The sequence below is a fragment of the Taudactylus pleione genome, unplaced genomic scaffold (genome assembly GCF_031769625.1).
Source record: "Taudactylus pleione unplaced genomic scaffold, aTauple2 ptg000201l, whole genome shotgun sequence".
NCBI lineage: Eukaryota > Metazoa > Chordata > Amphibia > Anura > Myobatrachidae > Taudactylus > Taudactylus pleione.
In genome coordinates, this window is record NW_028284603.1 from 53401989 (window position 1) to 53426034 (window position 24046).

The 24046-nt window shown below is 43.4% G+C and overlaps 1 protein-coding gene across 2 annotated transcripts in view; it reads right to left on the reverse strand.

Annotated features, from left to right (window-relative positions):
* Window positions 1-24046, reverse strand: part of ACOXL (acyl-CoA oxidase like) — a 549975-nt gene that overhangs the window by 164954 nt on the left and 360975 nt on the right. For both annotated transcript variants that reach the window (XM_088477381.1, XM_088477382.1), the window contains exons 15-16: window positions 23308-23419; window positions 12200-12287 (exon numbers count right to left, since the gene is read on the reverse strand). In XM_088477381.1, the coding sequence (XP_088333507.1) occupies window positions 12200-12287; window positions 23308-23419 (200 nt within the window). The remainder of the gene's footprint in view (window positions 1-12199; window positions 12288-23307; window positions 23420-24046) is intronic.

The following is a 24046-nucleotide window of genomic DNA, read 5'->3' on the forward strand; positions in this document are numbered from 1 at the left end:
TCTAGGCACTGTGAGGCTCTGTCAGGATTAACGAAAATAGATTATACGAAGGGGGTGTGGGGGGGTGCATATACGGTTCAAGTGAGGATCTTAAGCACTGTATTTGGGGCAAATCACCTGCCATCTGCCACTTATATAGGAAGGGACAGAATTCAGGTATTCTACCAAGGTCAACCCAAAACGTGCTTTAGATGCGGGGATACACGTCATTTGAGTGGAGACTGTGGTGTAACCAAATGTACGCTATGTGGAAAGATAGGGCACACTTCAAGGATGTGTAACAGTGTCAGATGCAACCTGTGCGGGCAGGAGGAGCATCCGTACAGCAGGTGCCCAGAGGCTGACATATGTGAGGATGAAGGGTCAGAACAGGAGGTAGAGGTAGAAGGTAGGAAGCTGAGGGGGTCGGTGGAGGTGCAAGAAAAGAGGGTGACAAGGTGGAAAGTAGCGGAGCAGAGGAAAGAAGATGAAAAGGTGGAGGATGGTTTTCAGGAGGTTAAGAGGAAAAATAAGAAGAAAAGGAAGGTGGAAGAGGGTTTAATTTTGGCAAATATATTTGACGTGTTTTCAACAGATGAAGAGGAGGAGGGGGAAATAGTAAGACAGAAGGGGGAGCTGGTTTTTTCTCCTAAAGTAGCTAGAAGGAGGGGGAAGAAAAGTGGCTTGAAAGAGAGTGTGGGAGAGGGATCAGGGACTGGGAAGAGGAGGAAGGAGGGGGAGAAGGAGGAAAAAAGGCAAGGGAAGAAAGGGAGGGCGGAAGAGGATCCACAAAAATTGGAATGGGATGAAATGGGAACAGAGTTGCAGGGTGATGTAGGAAAAAGGGAAAGTCAAGTGGCAGAATGGGAGGAGAAGGAGAAAGTTCCTCAAGAGAGGAACGAGGAAGGAATTGATATAGACCCTGTTGAGTAAGTTCCTCAGGGGTCTGTGGATCCTAAGCCTCCGGATCCAGTAGGGCAGGGAGTGGTGATGTGTGTTGGGGATGGTGATGGTGCGAGAGTGGAGGGTGTGGGGGAGGGGGGTCCCCCTAAGGAAAAGTAAGGAAAAGGTAAGGTTGGTTCTGCTTTCTATAATCTAGAAATATGGATCCCCAGCCCATACGATGTGCCACGATTAATGTGGCTTCCGTTATTTCCGATCGTGCTCGCTTTATGGCCTTTGATTTTTTCAGCACAATTGAGGTTGATTTTTTGTTTTTGCAGGAGACAAGGATAAGTAAGTTGGACGCCCTCCATAGGATTAAGAGGGAGTGGAGGAGGGGTCCATCTTACTGGTCTCTGGCGACTGAGCAGTACGGTGGGGTGGCAGTGCTTTTTACTGGCATGGTAACCATACACAAGATTATAGAGTTACAAGTAGGCAGGTGTATCATTTTGGATGTCATTCTGAGGGGGCACGACCTAAGGTTGATTAACATCTATGGTCCGCAGAAGGCATGGGATAGGAAGTGCCTCTTCAGAGAGATAAAACCATTCCTCTTCACAGCTCAACAAATTGTCTTTGGAGGTGATTTTAACACTGTGATTTGGCCTAAAGACAGGGGAGGCGCAAGGACAACGTTGAGCTATGATACAAATTATTTAGTTAGAATGATTAGAGAGGCTGGTCTGGTTGATGTACATATTCGCCATTTTCCAGATCTCACTGGGTACACATATTTTAGTGGTAATCGCAGGTCAAGAATAGATAGGTTTTTTGTTAAGGAAACTCTGAAGACCTTGCCTCCTGAGGTAAGGTTGGTGGAGTTTTCGGATCACTGTTTTCTGAGTGTAACCTTGAATGCGGCACAATCCCTTCAGAAGGGCAGTGGGATGTGGCGTCTTAACTCAGACCTCCTAAAGGAGGAGGGAGTGAGACAATCCTTTAGAGATTTCTTTCAGGCACAGGAATCGCTGTTGGAGGCAGGATGGAGTAGATCCGAGTGGTGGGAGGAGGTCAAAAAGAGAACTTGGAGTTTCTTTAGACGATCTGTAGTCAAAAAGAACTTGAAAAATAACAAATCCTACTATTTTTTGAGAAGGAAATTGGACCTCTTAATCTCTGAGGAGGGAAGTAGTGGGGAAATTTCCTGAGTAAAGGCTCTGATGAAAGAGTTTCAGTATAACCGGCTGGCATCTTTGGTTCTGGAGAGGGATTATGGGAATTACCACTCGCCAGATCCTTATCAGAACCGTAGGATGACGGCTGAGATGAGAGATCAGAGGGCTGCGTGATAACCAGGGTACCCTTCAGGAGACAAAGGAGGGTATTCTGGGGGTCATTGTAGATTATTACTCTGACCTTTTATCAGAGAAGTTACTTATCAGAGAAAGGATGGAGGTCTTTCTGAGGGGAACACCTGGACTTGTGAGGCCTGATGTCTCTTTCGACTGTTTGGAGAGTGATATAGGTGTGGAGGAGGTTAGGAGAGCAATTGATGGGTTATCTGTCAAAAAGTATCCGGGCCCAGATGGGTTAACGTCTGAATTTTATAAAACCTTTTCAGAAATCTTGGCCCCTCGCCTTGTGGAAGTGTTTAATGAGTGTTTGGGTGAGGAGTGTCTTCCCCCTCCCATGAGGTTGTCTGCACTTATATTACTTTCCAAAGGTAAGGATCCCCTGTGTGTTGAGAATTGGCGTCCCATAGCTCTTCTCAACACAGATAGGAAGATTTTGGCAAAAATAATTTTTAACAGATTGACTGAATTTACGGAATGGCTGCTTTCAGCCTCTCAGCATTGTACGGTGAAAGGCCGTAGTACCTTTAGTGCTGTCCTTGGTGTCCGGGAGGTCATTGAGCGGTGCCGTGCTGAGAGGTGGGGAAAGTACTTACTAGCATTGGATCAATCCAAGGTTTTTGACAGAGTCAATCACGAATACCTATGGAGGGTACTGGAATGGTATGGATTTCCTGTGAGGGTGGTGAATTGGCTGAAAACAATATACAGAAAGGCCGAAAGCTTCCCACTTGTGAATGGTTGGGTGGGTGCTACTTTCGGTGTAGGTTCTGGGGTTCGTCAGGGGTGTCCCCGGAGCCCTCTTCTGTATGTATATGGCTATCGACCCCTTCATAAGGAGGTTGGAGTATGGTGCAGTGGAGGGGGCGCAGCTGGGCCCTGGGCCTACGCTGAAAGTTGTAGCCTACGCTGATGATGTCACGGTGTTCCTGTCTGAAGAGGCAGAGGCACGGAAGGTGGAAGAACTCATCAAGATGTATTCTGAAGCATCGTGCTCCAGGATAAACCAGGAGAAGTGTGAAGCTTTCTGGATGGGGGAGGAAGGGACAGAATTTGACCTACCGGACAGCCTCCCTCGGGCCAGTCCACAGATAAAAATTTTAGGAATTTATTTCAACCACGGTGATTATGGCACCCTAAATTGGGAGAAAAAGCTGGAAATTGCATCCCGGAAAGTATCTGTTTAGAGAAGATGGAAGTCTTCCTATAGGGAAAGGGTTGATTTATGCAAAACCTACTTGATTCCGGTGTTTTTGTATGTCAGTTATGTCTGTTTTTTTGCCTCAGTCCATGTGGTCCAAGATAAATTCATTGTTTTTTCTGATGTTTTGGGGAAATGGGATGAATATTATCAAAAGAGGTATCACCTACAAATTGAGGGAAGAGGGAGGCCAGAGTATGGTCAACCCTGTAGTATTTTTTGTGACAACCTTTTGTAAACTAAACATAGGGAGTCTGCTTTTAGAGACTCCCCCTCAATGGGTAGAAGGTCTCGGGGAATGGGTGTTTACCTTTCTCAAAGAATGGATGGAGGGAGGTCGAATCAAGATACCCCGAGTTAGGCGAGGCTACCTCCCAATCTACGTGATCCTGTGTCTGAAAGTGATGAGACGGTGGGGCTTGGAAGTTGGTGATGTGAGAGGCTTGGCCAGGAGGGAGATGGGGTTAAGAATTCTGCAGACCTACTTCTATGTTCCGCTGGCCCTAAAGGATTGCCCAGGTGAGATGTGTTCGGAGGGATTGGCTCTGATTAATTCTCAGAGGATTCCTCTGAAATTTAGGGACATCGCCTGGCTATCCTTCCATGGAAGGCTCTATGTTAGAGGTAACCTTAAAGTAAGGAGTGCCGATGATCGTGGTTGTCTACGTGAGGAGTGTCTAGGGGAGGAGGAGACGATGGACCACTTCTTCTGTAAGTGTCCCTATAACATAGAGGTTTATAAGGGAGTTTCAAGGCGTTTACGTATTCCTAGCCTTTCGGGGCTGAGTTACCCTGAATGGGCTTATGGAGCATTCAAGGGGTATGGTAAATTTGATTTGGGCACAATTTTTTTAGTTAGCCTAGTAGTACGGTATTATACATGGAACGCACGGTGTCAATTGGGCATTAGGGGTAAAGTCCTTCCCTGGACATCAGTTGTTGGGGAAATCTTGCATGAGGTGAAGCGGATGATGGACATGGATAAAGGAAGGATGGACGCCGTCAGCTGGTCACGGTTGTGGCGTCACCTGAGGCCCCCTTAAATGGGTAGCGAAAGTTCGGTCCTGAGTCCTTGTGTAACTGTTTTCTGTTCTTTTCTGTCCTTCACTTTGTATTTACTAAATTTTAGAGGAATGCTTTACATACATCTGGATGCTTGACCTTACCTTTTCGCTACTTGGGTTGGTGATGGTGGTGAGAGTTGGTGGTGGGGGGTGAGGGGGAGGTGGGATGGTTAGGGGTGTGAAGTTGGGGGTGGTGAGGGTAAGGGTTATTGGTATGATGTATTGGGATGCATTGTTGATCTGATGAAGCAACATATGGTATTATGTGTAAATACTGTAAAATATGTTTTATGTATAATTATATGGTTGCATTTTGTGTAATAAACACAGACAGTGCAGGCAGCAGACATATTCTCATACCATTTGGAATAGGGTATATCAGGAGCAGACTGACTTACAGAACAGAAATCAGTATAGCTTCCAAAATCACTTGAGTTTCACAAATCACTGCAGAACAGAGGGGGTGATTCAGCTGCGGACGGATATGCTATGGCAGCTGCGATAACTGTAATATGGTAATGTAGCAGTAGGCGTCACGCCTCCTGCATGCATTACTGATCTGAGCTGCGTCCATGGGGTCACACAAGTCGGCCGCCACACAGATGAGTAAAATAGGCCAGAAGATCCTGGCCTCTCCACTCCTTCCCCCACAATGACTGCGACATCACATCTGTTGCCAGACATGGCAATTGACTGTCAACCACTGATAGTCTGCTGCCGGACTGCGTGCAGGATCGCAGACCCGTACTGCACATGCGCAATATGGGTTTTTGTTATAATATCTACGAACAATATATTTTATTGCCGAAAATAGGACTCTTTAGGTCTGTTTGATAAATAGATTCCTAAGACTCTTGTTTTCCTTCTTTTGATTGTAAATTCATACAGACAGGGACTTCTTCATGCATTTTATTTTTATTATAAAGTCTAAAAAACAAGTCCATAAATGCTAAAAATCCATCCCCTGGCCCTTGCTGACTGCCAGTGCTTTCTCCCATGGCAAGGTACTCCCTCTCCTCCCCCTACCCAAAGCATGCTATCCCAAGGAAGGGTGGTCTGACTCTACCCTTATATAAACTAGGACATCGATAACATTTTTTAACAATATTCACTCGCAGCTTTCATTGGTGGGGAAAAGTCTTCAATCTGCTGTTTTTTCAAATAGTTATTTTTGCAAAAAAAAAATCAAAACAAAATTAATACTGTAGTCATAGCTAATTATTGTTGTTTCATGCAATGACCAAAGTTAGTATTTATAGTGCAAATCATACAGCACAGGCTCAGAACAGGGATTGCATAAATAAGCTGTTAAGAAATAATTCCACTCAAACTGCAAAGCATAAGAAGACTACAAAATAGATAACCATAGCCAAAGTACAAAGCATTGTTATAATATTACACAGGTGAGTAACAGGGGCGTACAAGATGCCAAAATTACATTCATGACAGTAACAAATAGGTAGAATAAGAATGAGTGGATGCTATTTCATTCTCTCTTAAGAAAAAAAAATAATTATCTAAAAAAATATGAATATGAGTCCATGCTATGGGATTATCTGGCTCTTTTCTCAATGGGGTTGCAGCATTATATTACAAACCCAATGCATCTTCTTGCCAATGGCTGTTCCTCCTCTGCTTTCATTAATTAAGAACGGGACTAGACAGGGTTGCCCCTTGTCGCCTCTCCATTTTGCCCTCACTATAGAGCCCCTTGCAGCCAGACTCTGCCCTAACATCACGAAAATGGTTCCTCTGAGTATAAACTGACATTGTATGACGACTATATTCTTCTCACTATCACCAAGCCCCATGTTCCACTCCCCTCCCCCTGCTTTTAACAAAATTAAAATGTATGCCCAACTATCCAACTTTAAAATTAATTAAAACAATAAAACAAAAGTTGTAGCTCTTAATATTGTCCCCAAAGACCTACGACATCTACAGGCAAATTTTCATTTTAAATGAAAACCCCAGGTATCTACTTAACGACACAATATGACCAGCGTTTTGAAACAGACTATCTCCCCCTTATAGACTCTCTTAAAAAGGACCTTCGAACATGGAGTGGTCACTGCATTTTCTGGATAAGCAGAATATGCTTCAGTGAAAATGAATGACATGCTAAGGCAACTCTACCTATGCTAAACTCTTGGAGTCAGTTTCCTCAAATGTCTTTAAGGCTCTTCAACAGCACATGCCATATTTTGTCTGACTGGAAAGGAACGTAGAGTCCGAATGAGTCTTATAAAGACATGCTAGATATGGTGGCCTTGGCCTAACATGCCTACACAAACATCTTGCAACTCCCTTAACACAGATTGTGCTGTCCCACTCTGATACTAACTCTAGATTATGGGTAGATACTGAAGCCAACTTTCTTCATATGATGTCTCCATACACTTTGATTTGGATGGCACCAAAAGATAGACCACTTATGTCACTACTTCCTCCCACCTTACCTTTCTTTCTGTCGATATGGACCTTTTGTTCGCGCGCATTCTCTTCATTAACTAATCCTCATATCACCCTGGTGTTTTGCAATGGACATGGCATAATATTAAGTTTCTGTCCGATTTAGCACCCAGACATATTTTCCATGAGTTCTCTCAGCACAACCTTTTACCAATATTTACAAGTTTGCCAATTGTTCAACGCTGTAACTAAACCACGAGGCCCAACACTGCCCTCCACTTTTGAGGCTTTATGTCTACGCATATCATCTTCCAGAGGCCAAGGGGTAAATTTATTAAGATGGGAGTTCTATTAAGAAATGATGTTGCCCATTGCAACCAATCAGATTCCAGGTATTATCTTCTAGAAGGTGCTAGATAAATGAGAAGTAGAATCTGATTGGTTGCTATAGGCAACATCACTTCTTAATAGAACTCCCATCTTAGTAAAATTACCCCGAAATATCCACATTTTACTCTCCACTGCTTAAACATGGCCAACCTGATAAAGAACTGCATAAGTGTTGATCAGAGGAGGATATAGGGGAGATGCTCGAACCAGAGACCTGGTCTTGTATCAGAGAAGAGGTTGCTAAGAGATTCATATGCGTCTGCCTAAAGGAAAACCCTTATAAGCTTTTGTTCCAATGGTATCCGGTCCGTCTACATGCTATTTCCCTAACATCCTTAGCTTTTTACTGGGGGAAGTGTTCTTAAGGCACTCTGTCCCACATTTGGTGAAGCTGTCCCAAATTAAAATTGTTTTGGCGCAAAGTCTTTGACTTAATATTTGCTGTTACGCAAGTCTCCTTCCCACCAATCTCTCTATGTACTGCTCTCAGGCCCAATCCGAGTGTCCCTAAATATACTCAGAAACTAACTCATAAGTCATATATTTCATCTAGATCCCTTATAGCCCTCAACTGGAAGCAAATGGTTTCACCCTTGATTACTGCTTTAATCAATAAAGTCTGGCAAATTAATACAGTCAAACGTATCACTAGTATTCTTCCTGGCTGTCCCACCCAATTTGCTCACACCTGGAAACATGGAACACTTGGCTGGCCCATTTTGACTCCAACACCCCTCCTGGTAGTTCTGCTTCCCGACCCCTTTCAGTCTTACTTTTCAAGTTAAGGCAAGCTACAGAACCCCTTCTCCCTTTCCCACTACTAGCCCGCACTAACATTCCCCCCTCTTCTCCTCCTTATCCTTCTTACACTGTACCTTCGATATATTGCCTGGTTTGTAGTGGATGTCTATACCAGATTTAGTGACTGCCACTACTCTTGTTATTATCATTTGTTTATATGTAATATACACTGTGATTTTTGAACTATTGAGACTCACATTATAATTGATTTGAAACCATTTTTCTTTTTTTTATAAATGTTTTTATTGATGTTTTCCATATATATAATTAAGTATAATTTTCAATGCTCCCTTTTCTTTTTTTCTGTATCTAATCCACTAACTGTTTATGAACCTAAAAACTTAATAAACTCTATTTTTTTTAAAATATATCTCTTTAAATATGAGTATGACATACATGCAATGCCTACTGAGGAAGATTTCCCCTAATAGACTGCATTCCCTTCTATGTGAGTTCCAGATAACAGAAATAAAGAAAATCACTGAGCGATATGAAAGCTGCAGGTTTCAAATCAAAAGCACATATTTAACTCAGCCCATCTGTGTACAGAACCACCAATATGTTCAATGTGCTTGAGTAAAACTGTACTTGTATTACAAAAATAATAAAACAGCTTTATTGTTTAGTGGGAGCAGACAAGCAAATTATCTAAGCACGGTCCACATTCTTTGTCCTGGGCCCCATCCTGCTGAGTTTCTTGCTGTCGGTGACCTTGAGTCACCTGTAACCTGCGGTAATCTGATCGTTGCTTGGTTTGCTTCTGCTAATCCATATATCTGTCAACTGTTGTTATGATGATTTATATTTTTCTTTATTGTGTGTAGTCTGCCATCCATCCCTAGCATGCCATACTTTTTGTGTGACAGGGTATTGATGGTTTGCCCATGTGAATGTGTAGAACAACTTCACCAGTGTTCCACGGGTACAGTAAGTGAACCCAATTTACTGCTAATAAAAGGCGCTAGCTCAATGGATTTCAGAGTCAAATAAGTGTCTGGTATTCACCAAGACCCTGCAAGAAGGTAATCTGCTTTGCTGAATCGTCAGTCCTGGCAATCCTCAGTAAGCAGCAGATTACAGTGCATGTGCCAGGGTACAATAGGACTTTGATGTTGAAGAATGACAGGTAGGGTACAAATGCAATACAAAAAGTTGCACAGATTTGGAAGTGGAATACAGGCCGAAAGTCAAGATCATGGGCACAACGGAGAAATCAGGAACAAGATGGATAATGGTAATAGTGGTCAGTATGCATACACATGGTAAGCATATAGAAGGTCAGGAACAAACCATGCCAGTAACAGGGGAGAAGTAAGATAATGCTGCTGAGGACAGCATTTTACAATGGGAACCACAATTTATCTCAGCTCATCCACTGCCACCAATGATGAGATTTTCTTGGGCCACAAACCTTCACACATATTACACATACTGTTAAAGGTCCACCACTTCATATAATTTATTCATCCCCCTTAATGTGATTTAACATTCAACTGTTTAAGTGCGCATTAGTCCATTTGGCCCTATAAATATCAATGGGTGCTGCAACTACAAGGACATGCAGTAATTCCTGAGCAAGTGTGTCACTCTTACAGTAACTCAATTATTGCCCATTACGGATTTAGGTTGCTGTTAGTTGAGTGCTGGTATCTGTGCTACTTATCTATATACACGCACGCACGCACACACACATACGCCACTTGTGCTTGATGTGTTGGAAGCAGGAAAAATGGACAAGCTTGCTGCAAATGGGGCTATGTAGCCGGAGACTGGTCAGAATCCCCATGCTGACCAATGTACTGCTGAAAGCACCGACAATGGGCAAGTGAGCACCAAAACCGGATCTTGGAGCACTGGAGGAAGATGGCCTGGTTTGATAAATTATGCTTTCTTTTACATCATGTGGATGGCCGAGCGTGTGCATCGTTTATCTGGGGAAGAGATGGCACCAGGATGCACTATGGTATGGGAATAAGGCAAGCCAGCGGAGGCAGTGTGATGCTTTGCGCAGTGTTCTGCTGGGAAACCTTGTGTCCTGGCATTCTTGTGGATGTTACTTTGACATGTACCACCTACCTAAACATTGTGGCAGACCAAATACACCCCTTCATAGCAAAAGTATTCCCTGATGGCAGTGGCCTCTTTCAGCAGGATAATGCGCCCTGCCACACTGTAAACATTGTTCAGATATGGTTTAAGGAACATGAAAAAGAGTTCAAGGTGTTGACTTGGCCTCCGAATTCCCCAGATCTCACTCCGATCGAGCATTTATGGAATGTGCTGGAAAAACAAGTCCAAGCCATGGAGTTCCCACCTCACAACTAACAGGACTTAAAGGATCTGCTGTTTTGGCAGCACACGGCAGATAGATTCTAATGTTATGGCTGATCGATATAGATAGATAGATTCAAAAGGCATTGATCCACCGCACTCACCACTACTAGATCTGGGGTGCATGTGGTATGTGAGTTAATTGTATAAACAAAATATGGGCTGTAGTTATGATCTCGGTGGTCGGGATGCCAGGGTCGGAATCCAGACACCAGTCATCTCCCAGCTCCAGCATTCCGACCACTGAAATCCCAACGGTAAGTATTGGGGTAAGGGGAAGAGGTAGAAGTTAGGGTTAGGCACTAGGGGAAGGGTTAGACTGCGGGGGTGAGGGTTAGGTTTCGGCTGCAGGGAGGGAAGGTTAGGTTTAGAGATTGGGTTAGCCTACTACCGGTAGATGTCGGCATTGTAACCCAGTCAGGATACCGGCATCAGGATTTTGAGCACCTGCATCCTGTACCCAACCTCAAAAAAAAAATCACTTTATGAAGACCTGCAAAGCTGACATGGTTTTTAGCTGACATTTTACATGGCTCTTTTATTTTTAAAGATTCCCCAATCCACCAATCTGCACCCATACATTACAGATATTTTTTCAGCGATTTGCAGATCATTTTCAGCAAGTCACAGATTGCTATTCTTGAAAAACGCATAATTTTACTAGTAACAGTCTGCAATTCGACTGATTGCCTCCATACACTACCAATCTACAGCCTCGATTGATTGGAATCGGCAATCAGTGAACCCCATACATTGCCGACTTTTTGGGACAATCATCTGCAAAACGCCAAATTGCCCAAATTCATTGCAGCTGTACAAGGGCATTTACAGAAGAATTTTACCCGAGTCAAATTATTATTTAACACCTCCCTCACACCAACATGCAAAGGGAATGGGTATGAAATACCGCCGGCCGCATGGAGCAGAGTGTGACGCAGCGGAAGCCCGACAGCGCTGGAAATCCCGATCGTGGATAGGTAAGTATCCACTAACCTAACCCCCCTAACCCTAACCCTCCTTAGGGGTGCCTAACCCTAACTTCCCCCCCAAGTGCCTAACCCTAATCCCCCCTCTAAGTGCCTAACCCTAACCACCCCCTTCCCCGCTACCTAAACCTAAGTCCCCCGGGGGGGTGCCTAACCCTAAGTCCCCCCCGGGGGTGCCTAACCCTCCCTCCCCCTAGCCTAACCCTAACCCTCCCGGGGGGGTGCCTAACCCTAGGTCCCCCCCGGGAGCCCTAAACCTAACCCTCCCCCCCCCGCGGCTGTCCGCTCGCGGCGCCCGGCATCACTACGATCGTGATGCCGGGCGCCGGTCTCCCGGCGTTGGGGAAATGCGGGCGTCTACATCTAGACGCCCGGCATTTCACCCTTGCCGGGATAAGACAGTCGGGAAGCCGGCTGCCGGTATATAGGCAGTCGGCTTCCCGATTGCTTCCCCATGCAAAGCCATGGGTTCAGGAAGCTGGGCCCTTCAGCACTGCTTAGACTCTCACCCACAGTGCATCATGGTCAATGATTAATCTCTTCTGCTAGAGCAGGCAAGCAACTTGGGTCCCATTAATCTAACAGCCCCTTGTGTTGCACTCTGCCAGTTGAGGATCAATAGAAGTGAACGCGGCAGGTGGGGAATAATGGAAGTGGAACTCTTTATGCATCGCCATAATATGCAAGTTGGGGACAAGGAGGTTTTACAAGGAAAATTTTAGTTCTAAATACAGCTATTTAAATTAGTAATAGCTAAAAAATGTTCAGCTACAGTAGTCAGCAGATGTCTCTACTCACCTCTATGGATATGTGCTAAAGCCAGAGAGACAACATGATGCAAACAGGAGTTCCAGGCAGAGAAAAACTCCTCCTTCTGCGTCATTACCTGGTAGAGAAAATATACCTTGGGTTAAACTGGCTGAGCTGTTGCTAGCATTTCTCTTTACTAGAAAAACTTTAAAAAGAAATAACGTAATATGCAATTTATTTCACCGTGTACCCTGTGTTAATATTTATTCCCAGAGCCTAAAAATATAATATATGTTCTGAAATTACTTTGAAAGAAAAAAAAAGATCTGTGGACTGATCTGGAAGACAGATTAAACAGAGGGTAATTCATTTCATAGCACATCCAATACTCTTAAATGAGTTGAAATGAATCCCATTTATAATATAAAACACATGAAAAATGAATTAATCAGGCTCTAATACAAACATGCAAAAAACTTATTTTTATCACTACTTTGTTATACAGTCAATATTGGTATTAAGAAATGACTCATTTTGCTTAGTGAACTACAGTAAAGCTGGAAATGATTCAGAACCTTTTTATTTTACATATAACAAAATGAGATATGTGTCAATGATACAGGAACAGCGGTATATTTTTATTGCATTGTGTGAGATTGTAATGTGATGCACCCTCTACATTCGCACTGAAACCATAAATACTAGCGTGCACAGTGCAATGTGTGTACCGAGTGCAACATGCTTTGAGCAGTGAATGAGAACACTCTATGATATACAGTAGCTAAAGGTAAATATAATGCAGATTAGACATAGTATTGCAACATACTAGAAAGCCTTGTGTTTATAGTTTATCATGCCAGTATCAATAATAAATGATCCCATGCCCACCAAATGTAGTCCTATGCCAAACTAAGGGCTTCATTCAGAGCCGCTCGTAAGCGGCCACTCGTTCGTTCCGAGTGATGTTCGCACATCTGCGCATGCGTACGGATTGTAATACGCATGCGTGAACCAGTCAGTGCGACCGAAAATCGTGTGCTCGCTAAATAGCGAATGCCTGCTATTTTGAGTGACAGGAGGAGGCGTTTGTGGGTGGTAACGGGAAGGTGCTTCAAAACGGGGAGTGGAGATCAGAACGCAGGCGTGCCTAAAGGTCAAAACGGGCATTTTAAGGGTGTGCATAATTAATAAAGCAGCGTCATCGACCACGTCACTTGGTTGTTTTATAGTCAGAACTGCTCGCATGATTGCAGTAGGAAAAACCAACCACAAGAATAGTGAGCAGTTCAGACGCCGGTCGATGTACTCGATTAATCTAATAAATAGCGGACATGACGTATGATGCGAGTGGCCAGGGGGTGTTTTTATAAAAAAAACTTCCGCATGTTTTGTTCGCTCGTTCAGACATAGAGGCGTGAACAGACCGCAAAGAGCGAACGGTTAATTTAAATAGCCACCCCTTTTTTCTGACCGAGCGAGCGCAAATAGTGTCCGGCTCTGAATCAGACCCAAACATCCGTATGCCAATAATATACAGTCACAGTGCTGTTATCAGGAATCATGGGGCACCGGTTAGATAGAGTAGAGCCCCTCTTTCATGTTTCTTTCTCCTTTGTGCACACCCACAGTCTTCCCACCAATCTAATAACCATCCATAGCCAGACCTCAATTTCACACCCCACCCAAAGAGTTAAACAGAGTAGAACTATTAGAGTTTTTCCATGGTCACATATAAGCACACAATATGTACAATTCCCTTTCCCCTAGTAAACTTTACAGCTCCTATGCATATAGTATAGAGAATCACCCTCATGCCAATAGTATATATTATGCTCCAAATTTTCCAGTAAACAATGCCCAAGTATTAGCCACACTCTCATTGTGTTGCTGCAATCATGTACAACAATCACACATGCTTTGTGTGATGCACACAGCTCCTGTGATGTACTATGAAAGACTCCTCGCATGTTTTTTATGATTGTACATGGCATGATCTTACATTACAGTATGAAAGACTCCTTATACATTTAAAAAAAAATCAGTTTGCGATGTCATCCAGTAGAAGAGCTCTTTAGTATAAATTATCCTGTTATAGTAGTTTGCTGATCTAATGTCCCCATTTATTTGTATAAAGGCATTTGTTTCGCTTTAGTTCCATTGCGTCTTCCCTTCTATCTGACTGCTCTCTTTGGGGTAAATTTACTAAGTTGGGAGTTCTATTAAGAAGTGATGTTGCCCATAGCAACCAATCAGATTCCAAGTATTATCTTCTAGAAGGTGCTAGATAAATGAGAAGTAGAATCTGATTGGTTGCTATGGGCAACATCACTTCTTAAATAGAACTCCCATCTTAGTAAATTTACCCCTTTGTGTCTGTCCCTTTGTGCTTCTGCTAGGAGGGAGTTAATTACCATACCTCCCCCCTGAAATAGCAGACTGCAAGTGCTAGCTTTAATATACTATATATTTTTAATTTGTAACATTTGTACTCAAAAAATAAAATATCGGGGTCACATACTTCTCTCGGACATGTAGTTGAAGATAGAGTGACAAACAAAGCGTGGAAATAATTGCACTAAACAAGGGTTCCCTCACCAGTACTTCTATTTCCTTCCTCTCTGGCTCGCTCATCATAAGGGTACGCTGGGACTTGTAGTTTCACAACACATGGAGAGCAACTTATTGTTCAGACCTGGTATATGGTGTTCTCATGTTAGAAGGTCAAAAGTTCAAATAATATCAATATGAAAATATGATGGGGTGGGGGAAGAATATCAGATCCAAAAGCCCCTTATGGGGCGCACCATTTAGGCATGGGTGAAACATAATTAACAGAACTGGTGTAAGACCCACAATACCACCAGTTCTATTCAGGGTTACCCAGAGGACAGGAAACTGGAGGATAAAACATCATAAGATATGTACATATCCTTCACATTACACACCAATCACATTACACACCAATCCCATTGCACACCAATCACATTACACACCAATCACATTGCACACCAATCACATTACATACCAATAACATTGCACACCAATCACATTACACACCAATCACATTGCACACCAATCACATTGCACCTAGACATGGAATAGGGCCTTTGCCCGGTAGTGTACAATTTGTCTCTAACCCATCTGATTTATGTGTATGATATTTATCCCATGTACAAGTGAAGGTACAAATTGCTCCATCAATTAAGCATCAGCATTTGTTGCGACCACAAGGCTCCATCTAGTTACTATTCTGGGATGTATCTCTGTGTGCTACCTCAGAAACTACTGTGCATGCAGTGTCCCTGAAATATCACTGCTTTATACACACTGAGGTGGACAGTATTGCAGCGGCTGTGCAATACCATCCAACAAAGTGTAAATGTAGCAGGAGGTGTCTGGAGGAAATAGACACCTCCTTGCTGAATGTGAGAGATCCGAGTGCAGCGTCCATAGATGCTGAATCAGATCACCATCGTAACCATTGGTCGCGATGATTGCCCCTTTTGCCAGGCTGTGTAAGCTGAAACTTATCAGTCTGGCCGGTTCCTGGTCACATTTGAGGTCAGGATATCTGCGTCCACCGACACATACCCTGGCCTCGTAACTCCAAATAAACAGGGACGATGCCCCCCCTTTTCCGGAAACTTTGGTCAGAAATGTCCTTTCTCCGCCCCCCAAACGCTGCAGCCCGTCTATCCAGTGGCGTAACTACTGCCCCCGCGGTGGCTTGGAGGCGCTGGATAGCTTGGGGGCAGTAGTTACGCCACTCAGTGGCGGAACTCCCGTAACTACGGAGGGTGCACCCCCTGCACCCTCCATCTGCCGGGCACCCACTGAGTGTGTTACCAGCAGGCGCCCGGCTCCTATTCAAACCCCCGGCGGCAGCCGGAGGATGGAGCTCCCTCCGTCTTCCGGGTCCCGCAGGGCACTATGGGAATGACGTCATGACGTCACTCCCATACTGCCGAGGAGCGGACGCCGGAGTGTGGACGGCAGCAGCACTGGAGCGGGGATAAAGGTAAGTGGTTTTTTTTGTGTGTGTGTGTGTGTGTGTGTTAGTGTGCGCGCGGGGGGGGGGAGCAAATACAGGGGGTTAACTACAGGGGGTTCACTACTGGGGGCAACTACAGGGGGCTAACTACAGGGAGCAACTACAGGGGGCTCACTACTTGGGGCAACTACAGGGAGCACACTACTGGGGGCAACTACAGGGGGCGCACTACTGGGGGGCAACTACAGGGGGTTCACTACTGGGGGCAACTACAGGGGGCTCACTATTGGGATCGACTAGGTGCAACTACATGGGGCTCACTACTGGGGCAACCACAGGGGGCTCACTACTGGGGGCAACCACAGGGGGCTCACTACTGGGGCAACTACAGGGGGCAACTACTGGGTGCAACTACAGGGGGCTCACTACTGAGGGCAACTACAGGGTGCAACTACTGGGCACAACTACAGGGGGCACTACTAAAATGGGTACAACTACAGGGGGCACTACTAAAATGGGCACAACTACAGGGGGCACTACTTGAAGGGGCACAACTACAAGGGGCACTGCATATGGGCACAACTACAGGGGGCACTACTTCAATGGGCACAATTACAGGGAGCCCTGACTAATGGGCACTACTACCGGGGCATTGCATAAGGGGCACTAGTATAGGGGCCATTGCATTTTGGGGCACAACTACAGGGGGCACTGTATAAGGGGCACTAACTTGATACACACAGTTTACAGGTTATAAATTATGTTCCCAATAATCTGGTTCTACACGGACATAAAAACTGTGCAACCTGTCTTGAGCTGAGGTGACAGACTGGCAGAAGCAGAGAGGAGGGTTGGTGAAGTAGATCTGTCAGGGTGGGATGTAATGGGCATTACTGTTTGGCATAATGTGTTTTTGGCATTACTGTGTGCACAATGTGCTATTAGGGGCATTACTGTGTGGCATAATGTGTTGTATGTAGCATTACTGTGTGGCATAATGTGTTGAATGTGGCATTACAGTGTGGCATAATGCGAAATAGGGGCATTACAGCATGGCATAAATTTGTTATAAGGGCTTTACTGTATGTCATTATGTGTTATACGTGGCATTATTGTGTGGCATGTGTAAGGGGCATTGCTGTGTGGCATAATGTGTTGTAAGGGGCATTCCTTAGTGTGTCATAATGTGTAAGGCACGTTGCTGTATCATGTAACCACACACCTTAAACGTCGTCTTTGGGTGTGTTTGATCTTTGGGCAGGGGGGACGCCTGAAACTTTTTTGGCATGGGGGAGCAAAATTTATAGTTACGCCACTGCGTCTATCAGTGTCTGCGGCTAGAAGACACTTTGAGTAGACTCGTAGATGGAGGGCTGCACATGCAAGGGCACATCCTGTGTATGCACAGTGCTCCAACAATCGGAGATGTGCTCTAACAATCGAGTTAGCATACATCTCTGAATCAGGCCCTGACTCCTCACTAGTGGGAAACAAAATAGAAAAGGAATAAACCTGCCATACTTTCATTTAGCTAGAGATACAATACAGATTTGTATTAGTGAGGATAAGTGCTGGCAACAATTGTGTTTTGTATTTGAATACATATTGTATAGTGCATTATACTCTGGATAGTATTGCTTTCCTATTTCACCCCACACTGCAATAGTTTTAGTCCTAAAACAGTGGTGTCAGAACAGAAAAGGGGCCAGCCAATGAACTTACAGTGTCAATTACATCAAAGGGCTGATTCTGAGTGGGAAATTACGAGTTTGTGTGTACAGCTGCAAATGTAAGCATTTATGCGTATCCCCATCCTACTGTGAGTTGGCCATAACTGTGTATCAATGGCAGCAGCTGTAAGGCAACAATGCGACTGCGCAGATCCGCCCCCGGCTTGTGGGAGTGTCACGGGAGTGAAATAGGAGTGTAGATAAAGCTCCGTGTAATTCTGAGTCACATGCATGGCGAGGGGAAGCCTGTTACTGTCGGGTCTCTTGCACCTAGGATGAGGTCGGTGCTGATATTAATGATGATGGTTGCGGCAGTTGCCGTAAAATCAATGAAAAAACACAGCTCTGTGCTTGCAGATCCACGAACCCCTGCATTAGTCCTACGGATTTCCTATAATGCCCGCACTTACATCCACTTTGGGAATGACTCGGAATCAGCCCCTAAGGGGTATATTATGCGGGTTTTCAGAAGTGGAGATGTTGCCCATAGCGACCAATCAGATTCTCGCTATTATCTTCTAGAAGGTGTTAGATAAATGTTAAGTAGAATCTTATTGGTTGCTATGGGCAACATCTCTAAATATACCCCTAAGAGTGAGATCAAACAGGCCAAAGGGTTTGGCTGCTCGGCAATCTTGTAAAGCATCCTGTTTTGCGTGATGCCAGCAAGTGAATAGGAAATGCCATGTCCAAAATATGGTGCTGCAACACAAACCCTACAATGAGTCCCATTCCTACAGTACACCTATTTACATTCTGTTACACTTATCTATGGAAATGTGGCAACTTACTCAAACAGTAATTGTTTGGTACTTGCTGTGTGCATACATTAGTATATCAGTGTTCCTTGCTGTACTGATAAGAGAATCCTACACCTGAGATAACCGGGTGATAATATTGCACTTATGATGTAATATTACAATGAGAAGTAGCAGGTCTCTTGGGACTGCTTTAGAAAATGTTATATATTTCTCATTCATTCTGTTCTATTTGTATCTACAGTAATATATGGAGAATGTCCATGTATGTCCTTTGTAATCACTGTGTATGATATATATTTATAAGAACCTATTGTGAAAATTATATGTATAAATGGTGCTTACTGATGACACTATTTTAAACTGAGTTTCATTATCATCACTTGATTAAGAAAATCCTACAGGAAATTATTACGATGATCTGAAGTCACCTAAAATTTCTGTGACCTCTAGAAGACAAGTTCAGGCTTTTATGTGCTACTCTGTGGGATCTATTTACTAAGCTTCAGATGGAGATAATGTGAACGGAGATAAGGTACCAGCCAACCAGCTCCTAACTGTTTTTCAAACACAGCCTATGACATGACAGTTAGGAGCTGATTGGCTGGTACCTTATTTCTGTTCACTTTATCTCCATCCAAGGCTTAGTAAATAGACCCCACAGGACTTCTACTATCCCTGGCATTAAAATGATGGACTGACATATACCATATATTATCTATATTCAGTGGTTTTCTGGAATTCATCCATCTGCAGTCTGTGTGATCTTATACAGACCACATGGGCAACTGAAACTTAAACTGAAAGACAAATGCTGTATCACCAGGCAGTCTATTTTATATCACTATGAATAAGCAGTGTTCTCCCAGGCTTTAATTATTGGACGGTCTACCCGGCAAAATTATTTTGCTGCCCGGCAGTTTTACGTTGTGATTGGTCCAGACTTGAGTTACCCAGTCACCCAGCATCCGCACGGCACGGCACCGCTGTAGGAGTAGCCAGGCTCATTGTGGGAAGACAGAAGTAGGGATTAGAGGAGCAGGAAGACGTGGCTGACAGGTCTAAGCAGCTAATATCTGCGCACGGAGTCTGTAGGCTCCAATCAGGTGATAGATGGGGCGGGACATAGCGCTGGTGCCAGAGAGCAGGCAGCGTATGGGGAGCATGTACTGAGGCCTCACAGAGATTCCGACCCAAGTGGCCAGGGAGCCGGCCGGCCGGCCTGAGGTGGGATCCAGGAGCTGGCTGTCTGTCTGTGCACCAGATCCAGGTGCTGTCTGTATCACTAGTGTGCTCACAACCAGACCCTGCCAAACATGGAAAACATGGAGGCTTAGACAAGCGTACACTGCTGGTTCTGTACTACATCACCAGGCTTATGCAAGCAATATTGCTGTTAGCCTTCCATTCACACACTGTGTGGGGCATGTAAATGCTGCAAAATGCAATAAGGGGCCATACTTTGTGGGCATAGTGTGCAGTAAGGGGCTATACTGAGTCGCCATAATGTGCAATAAGGGGCCATACTGTGTGGGCATAATGTGCAGTAAGGGGCTGTACTGTGTGGCCATAATGTGCAATAAGGGGCCATACTGTGTGGGCATAGTGTGCAGTAAGGGGCTATACTGTGTGGCCATAATGTGCAATAAGGGGCCATACTGTGTGGGCATAGTGTACAGTAAGGGGCTATACTGTGTGGGCAGAATGTGCAATGAGAGGCCATACTGTGTGGGCATAGTGTGGAGTAAAGGGCTATACTGTGTGGGCAGAATGTGCAATAAGGGGGCATACTGTGTACATAAAGGGCAATAAAAGGGTCTTACTGTGTGGGCATAATGTGAATTGGTACGATTGTGTAGCCACAGCCCCTTTTTCAATGAAGGCCCCCACCCGGCTGCTAGTTGATGCCACCCGGCTGGCAAAATTTTCTGGGGAGAACACTGATAAGCATTTAGGTGCAACTATTGTATTTCTTTAAATACACACAGTATTTGCCATTCTAGTTTATGTTACAGAAATCTCTGCTGAGCATCCCGTAGCAGCCTTCTGTGTCATACCTTAGCTGACTGACCTAAAATGATCTCTCCGACAGACAGCTACAGCACTCTGGGCAAATGTTTTCCCAATACAACCCGGCATGATAACAAGGGTAAGTCTCAAACAGTCATATCCATAAACATAGTGCTTTGTTTTACTGTTATACCTCAAAACACACCAGGAATGCCATTTCTATTTTCTACCTTCTTCCATTATGTATATGGCACCACAAGCAGTTACACATCCTACTACTCATCAGTATTACTAATACTGTTGGTCTAAGGGGAATTCCAGGCATATGTAACCCCCTATCTAGACATGCACTTGCTGGGAGGGAATATAATGATGTTGACTGACACGTTGAAGGCTTTCTGGCCTGACAGAGACCTAAATGGCCTCTAATACTTCCAACTAAAATCCATTTAGTGTATTGCTGTTATTGAATTTATATTTATGCACTCAATACTTTGCATAAGGCCACACTCCTTAAGTTTACAGGATCACTGGCTACCGGAGAGGTGTAAGAGATTGGCAAGAAGATATAGGAAACCTTTATATGAAAGCTTTCGTGTAAAATATACATCTGGAAACCGTTCTAAAAAGAAAAACTGAAAAGGAAAAAAATATTTAAAAATATGCATATTTTCTTTTTATTACTTCATATATTTACCTGTACAGTTAAAAAATGTTACATAATATAGTGATATAATAGCAGTATTATATATTTGACATGTAATTTTGTTCCCTGTTTATATAACTGATACCATCTGTCTTCTGTATGCTTAAATATTTATGATAAACAATAACTGTAGAGCACTAACAGACTATAATGCATGTATCTGTAATAGTAAAGCTCTCTCCCATCACTTACTCCTGGAGAAAGGGACATGAACCCAAAGAGCATTTAACATCTTTTATACAATGTGTTTATTATTGCATACATATTTAATAAGTATTATGAAGACAACAAATTCGTCATCTCACATAAAACCAATGTGCTCATTCCCAGCTGGATCTTCACCAAGCCGCTGCAGTACTGATGCTGGTGTCTGTGGCCGGTAGATTCAGCCGGCATGTCACAGCAACATGCCAAGGCGGGTAGCACAGTAATGCATGTGTACTTGCTGCTCTGTGCTTCTCCACTTACATATTAATTGTGGTTATAGAAGTAAAGCCTTTATTTGACAGTAACAGAAATCTACTAAAGTGAATAACCTAGGTATGTAACTGAAGAATTTACACTTAATTGAAGATGCCCACCTGAAGGGCGAAACATTGCATCACTAGACCCCGTTAGCAAAATTTGAGAATGGCCTGACGATACTCACCTCCTGGGCTCTGGTTTCTAAACAATAGAGTGGGGCCCTCTTCTGAGAATGCAGAGTGACTAGAACATGTTCTGATGATGTCTCCACTTTGCAGAGTGGGGGCCTTGGAGCAGGAACTCCACTAACTTCCACATCTCATTATGGACGCACCTCCTATAGTTATACCTCTGATCAACCTGATTTGAGAAAAATGTCAGGTGCACTGAAACGCGTTGAGATACAAAGGAGGAACTTTGGTGCTGGCAATTATTTTGGCTTTCAAACATGCACAGTTAAGGACACTCTAATCCATTGGAACTGCACACGCTTTAACTGGGACTAACCAGGAGGTCTGGGAGTTTTCAATGGACATTTCTTCAATTTGGAGACTCGAGCCAATTCCCAAAGTCTTGCAAGGTTGCCACTCATATGCCATCATCTGGCAACAATTCATTATAGTTCTGTCTATTTACTGTGTCTATCAGTGGAACATCACTAAATAATAGCACATATAACTGACTAGTATAGAGAGGTTCTATCTACTGTGGGTCATCTACTTGATGGACTCTAGCATAATTACATTTATCTATATGTAAACTATTTTGCCTTTACAGTAACATGCATACTTATAATCTAGCTGATAAAAACTTGTATATTTTATTATAATTCTATTGAATGGTACTAGTGTGATCTGTGTATTTTTAAAATAGATAATAAATGCTGTTTACAGCATCTCTGATATTTATTTTAATTAATATTAACACTACCTTGTGAGTATATAGTTGCGCAGGTTTCTTTTATCAATTTAAATGATTACAGTCTCAGCTTTTTGACTAGTATCATATACCGCATTAGGACAAATATTTTACTTTATAATTCAGTCACCGTGAAATGTCAATTTAAAAACCAATCCAATGTATTATACTTTTATGTATTGTACCTGAAAACTTCAATTTTGGGGTTTAGTGATCATTCAATGTAACAGACTGAACACTTGGTGGTTTGCTGACATAAATTAAATGATCTCATTGCTTGCATTTTTGGTGCGATGTGCTTGTCGTCAGTGTGGTATAATCTCCTAGTGGTGAGTCCTGAAATAACAACCTGCTAGTGGTACTTCAGGAGAAGTTTGGGGAAATGCCAAAGGCACCAGTGTGCAGTGTATCATGCTGTACTTCATAACAAAGTTTTGTTTTATTACACCAGGATAACAGGACCGATATATTGTATATTAAACTGTCCTTATTAAGTAACATAGTTAGGCCTGACAATGTGACCAGGAAGTATTTCTCAATACTGCTTTGTGTAATTAGGAGCACATTTAGTGCATTACCTTGTGGTAAAGTCTGGCAGCCAACCCACGCTGAAGCACCCTCTCTCGGAAATTGACGGCTTTCAGGAAGAATGTCAGGTTGACAATTTTATCTGTACTAATTGCCAAAAAGCTGAAAAGAAAATAAACATGTATTGTCAGGCAATGTGTCATTATAAATACACCATCCTACCCAACACACTTTTTCACACAAACCTTACTGTTACCTATTTCACTTAACAATTCTCAATATGTATACTGATACTGATAGAACTTTAATTTCTGCAGTGTGCAAAAATGATTGACATTATACATGTATATAAAATATAGTATTCAGCGAGCATGGCCATGAAGGTTTATGTTAGCTTGGATAGTCCCCATTATCAGGAATGTAGGTACATGTGTGAATGCCAAAAGTGATTGGACATAAAGTAAATGCAGAAATGTATTAAAGCACAGGTTCTCAAACTCGGTCCTCAGGACCCCAAACAGTGCATGTTTTCCAGGTCTCCTCACAGAATCACAAGTGAAATAATTAGCTCCACCTGTGAATCTTTTAAAATGTGTCAGTGCGTAATGAATACACCAGTGCTCCTACTGGGTGATCTGGAAAACGTGAACTGTGTGGGGTCCTGAGGGCCTAGTTTGAGCACCACTGTATTAAAGTGATGAAGAAAAGTGTTGTCACTATGTTGTCTCCTACTTAGTAGTTTATAGACTGTACTTGATAAATGCTACTTGAAAGCTGATTGGCTGCTAT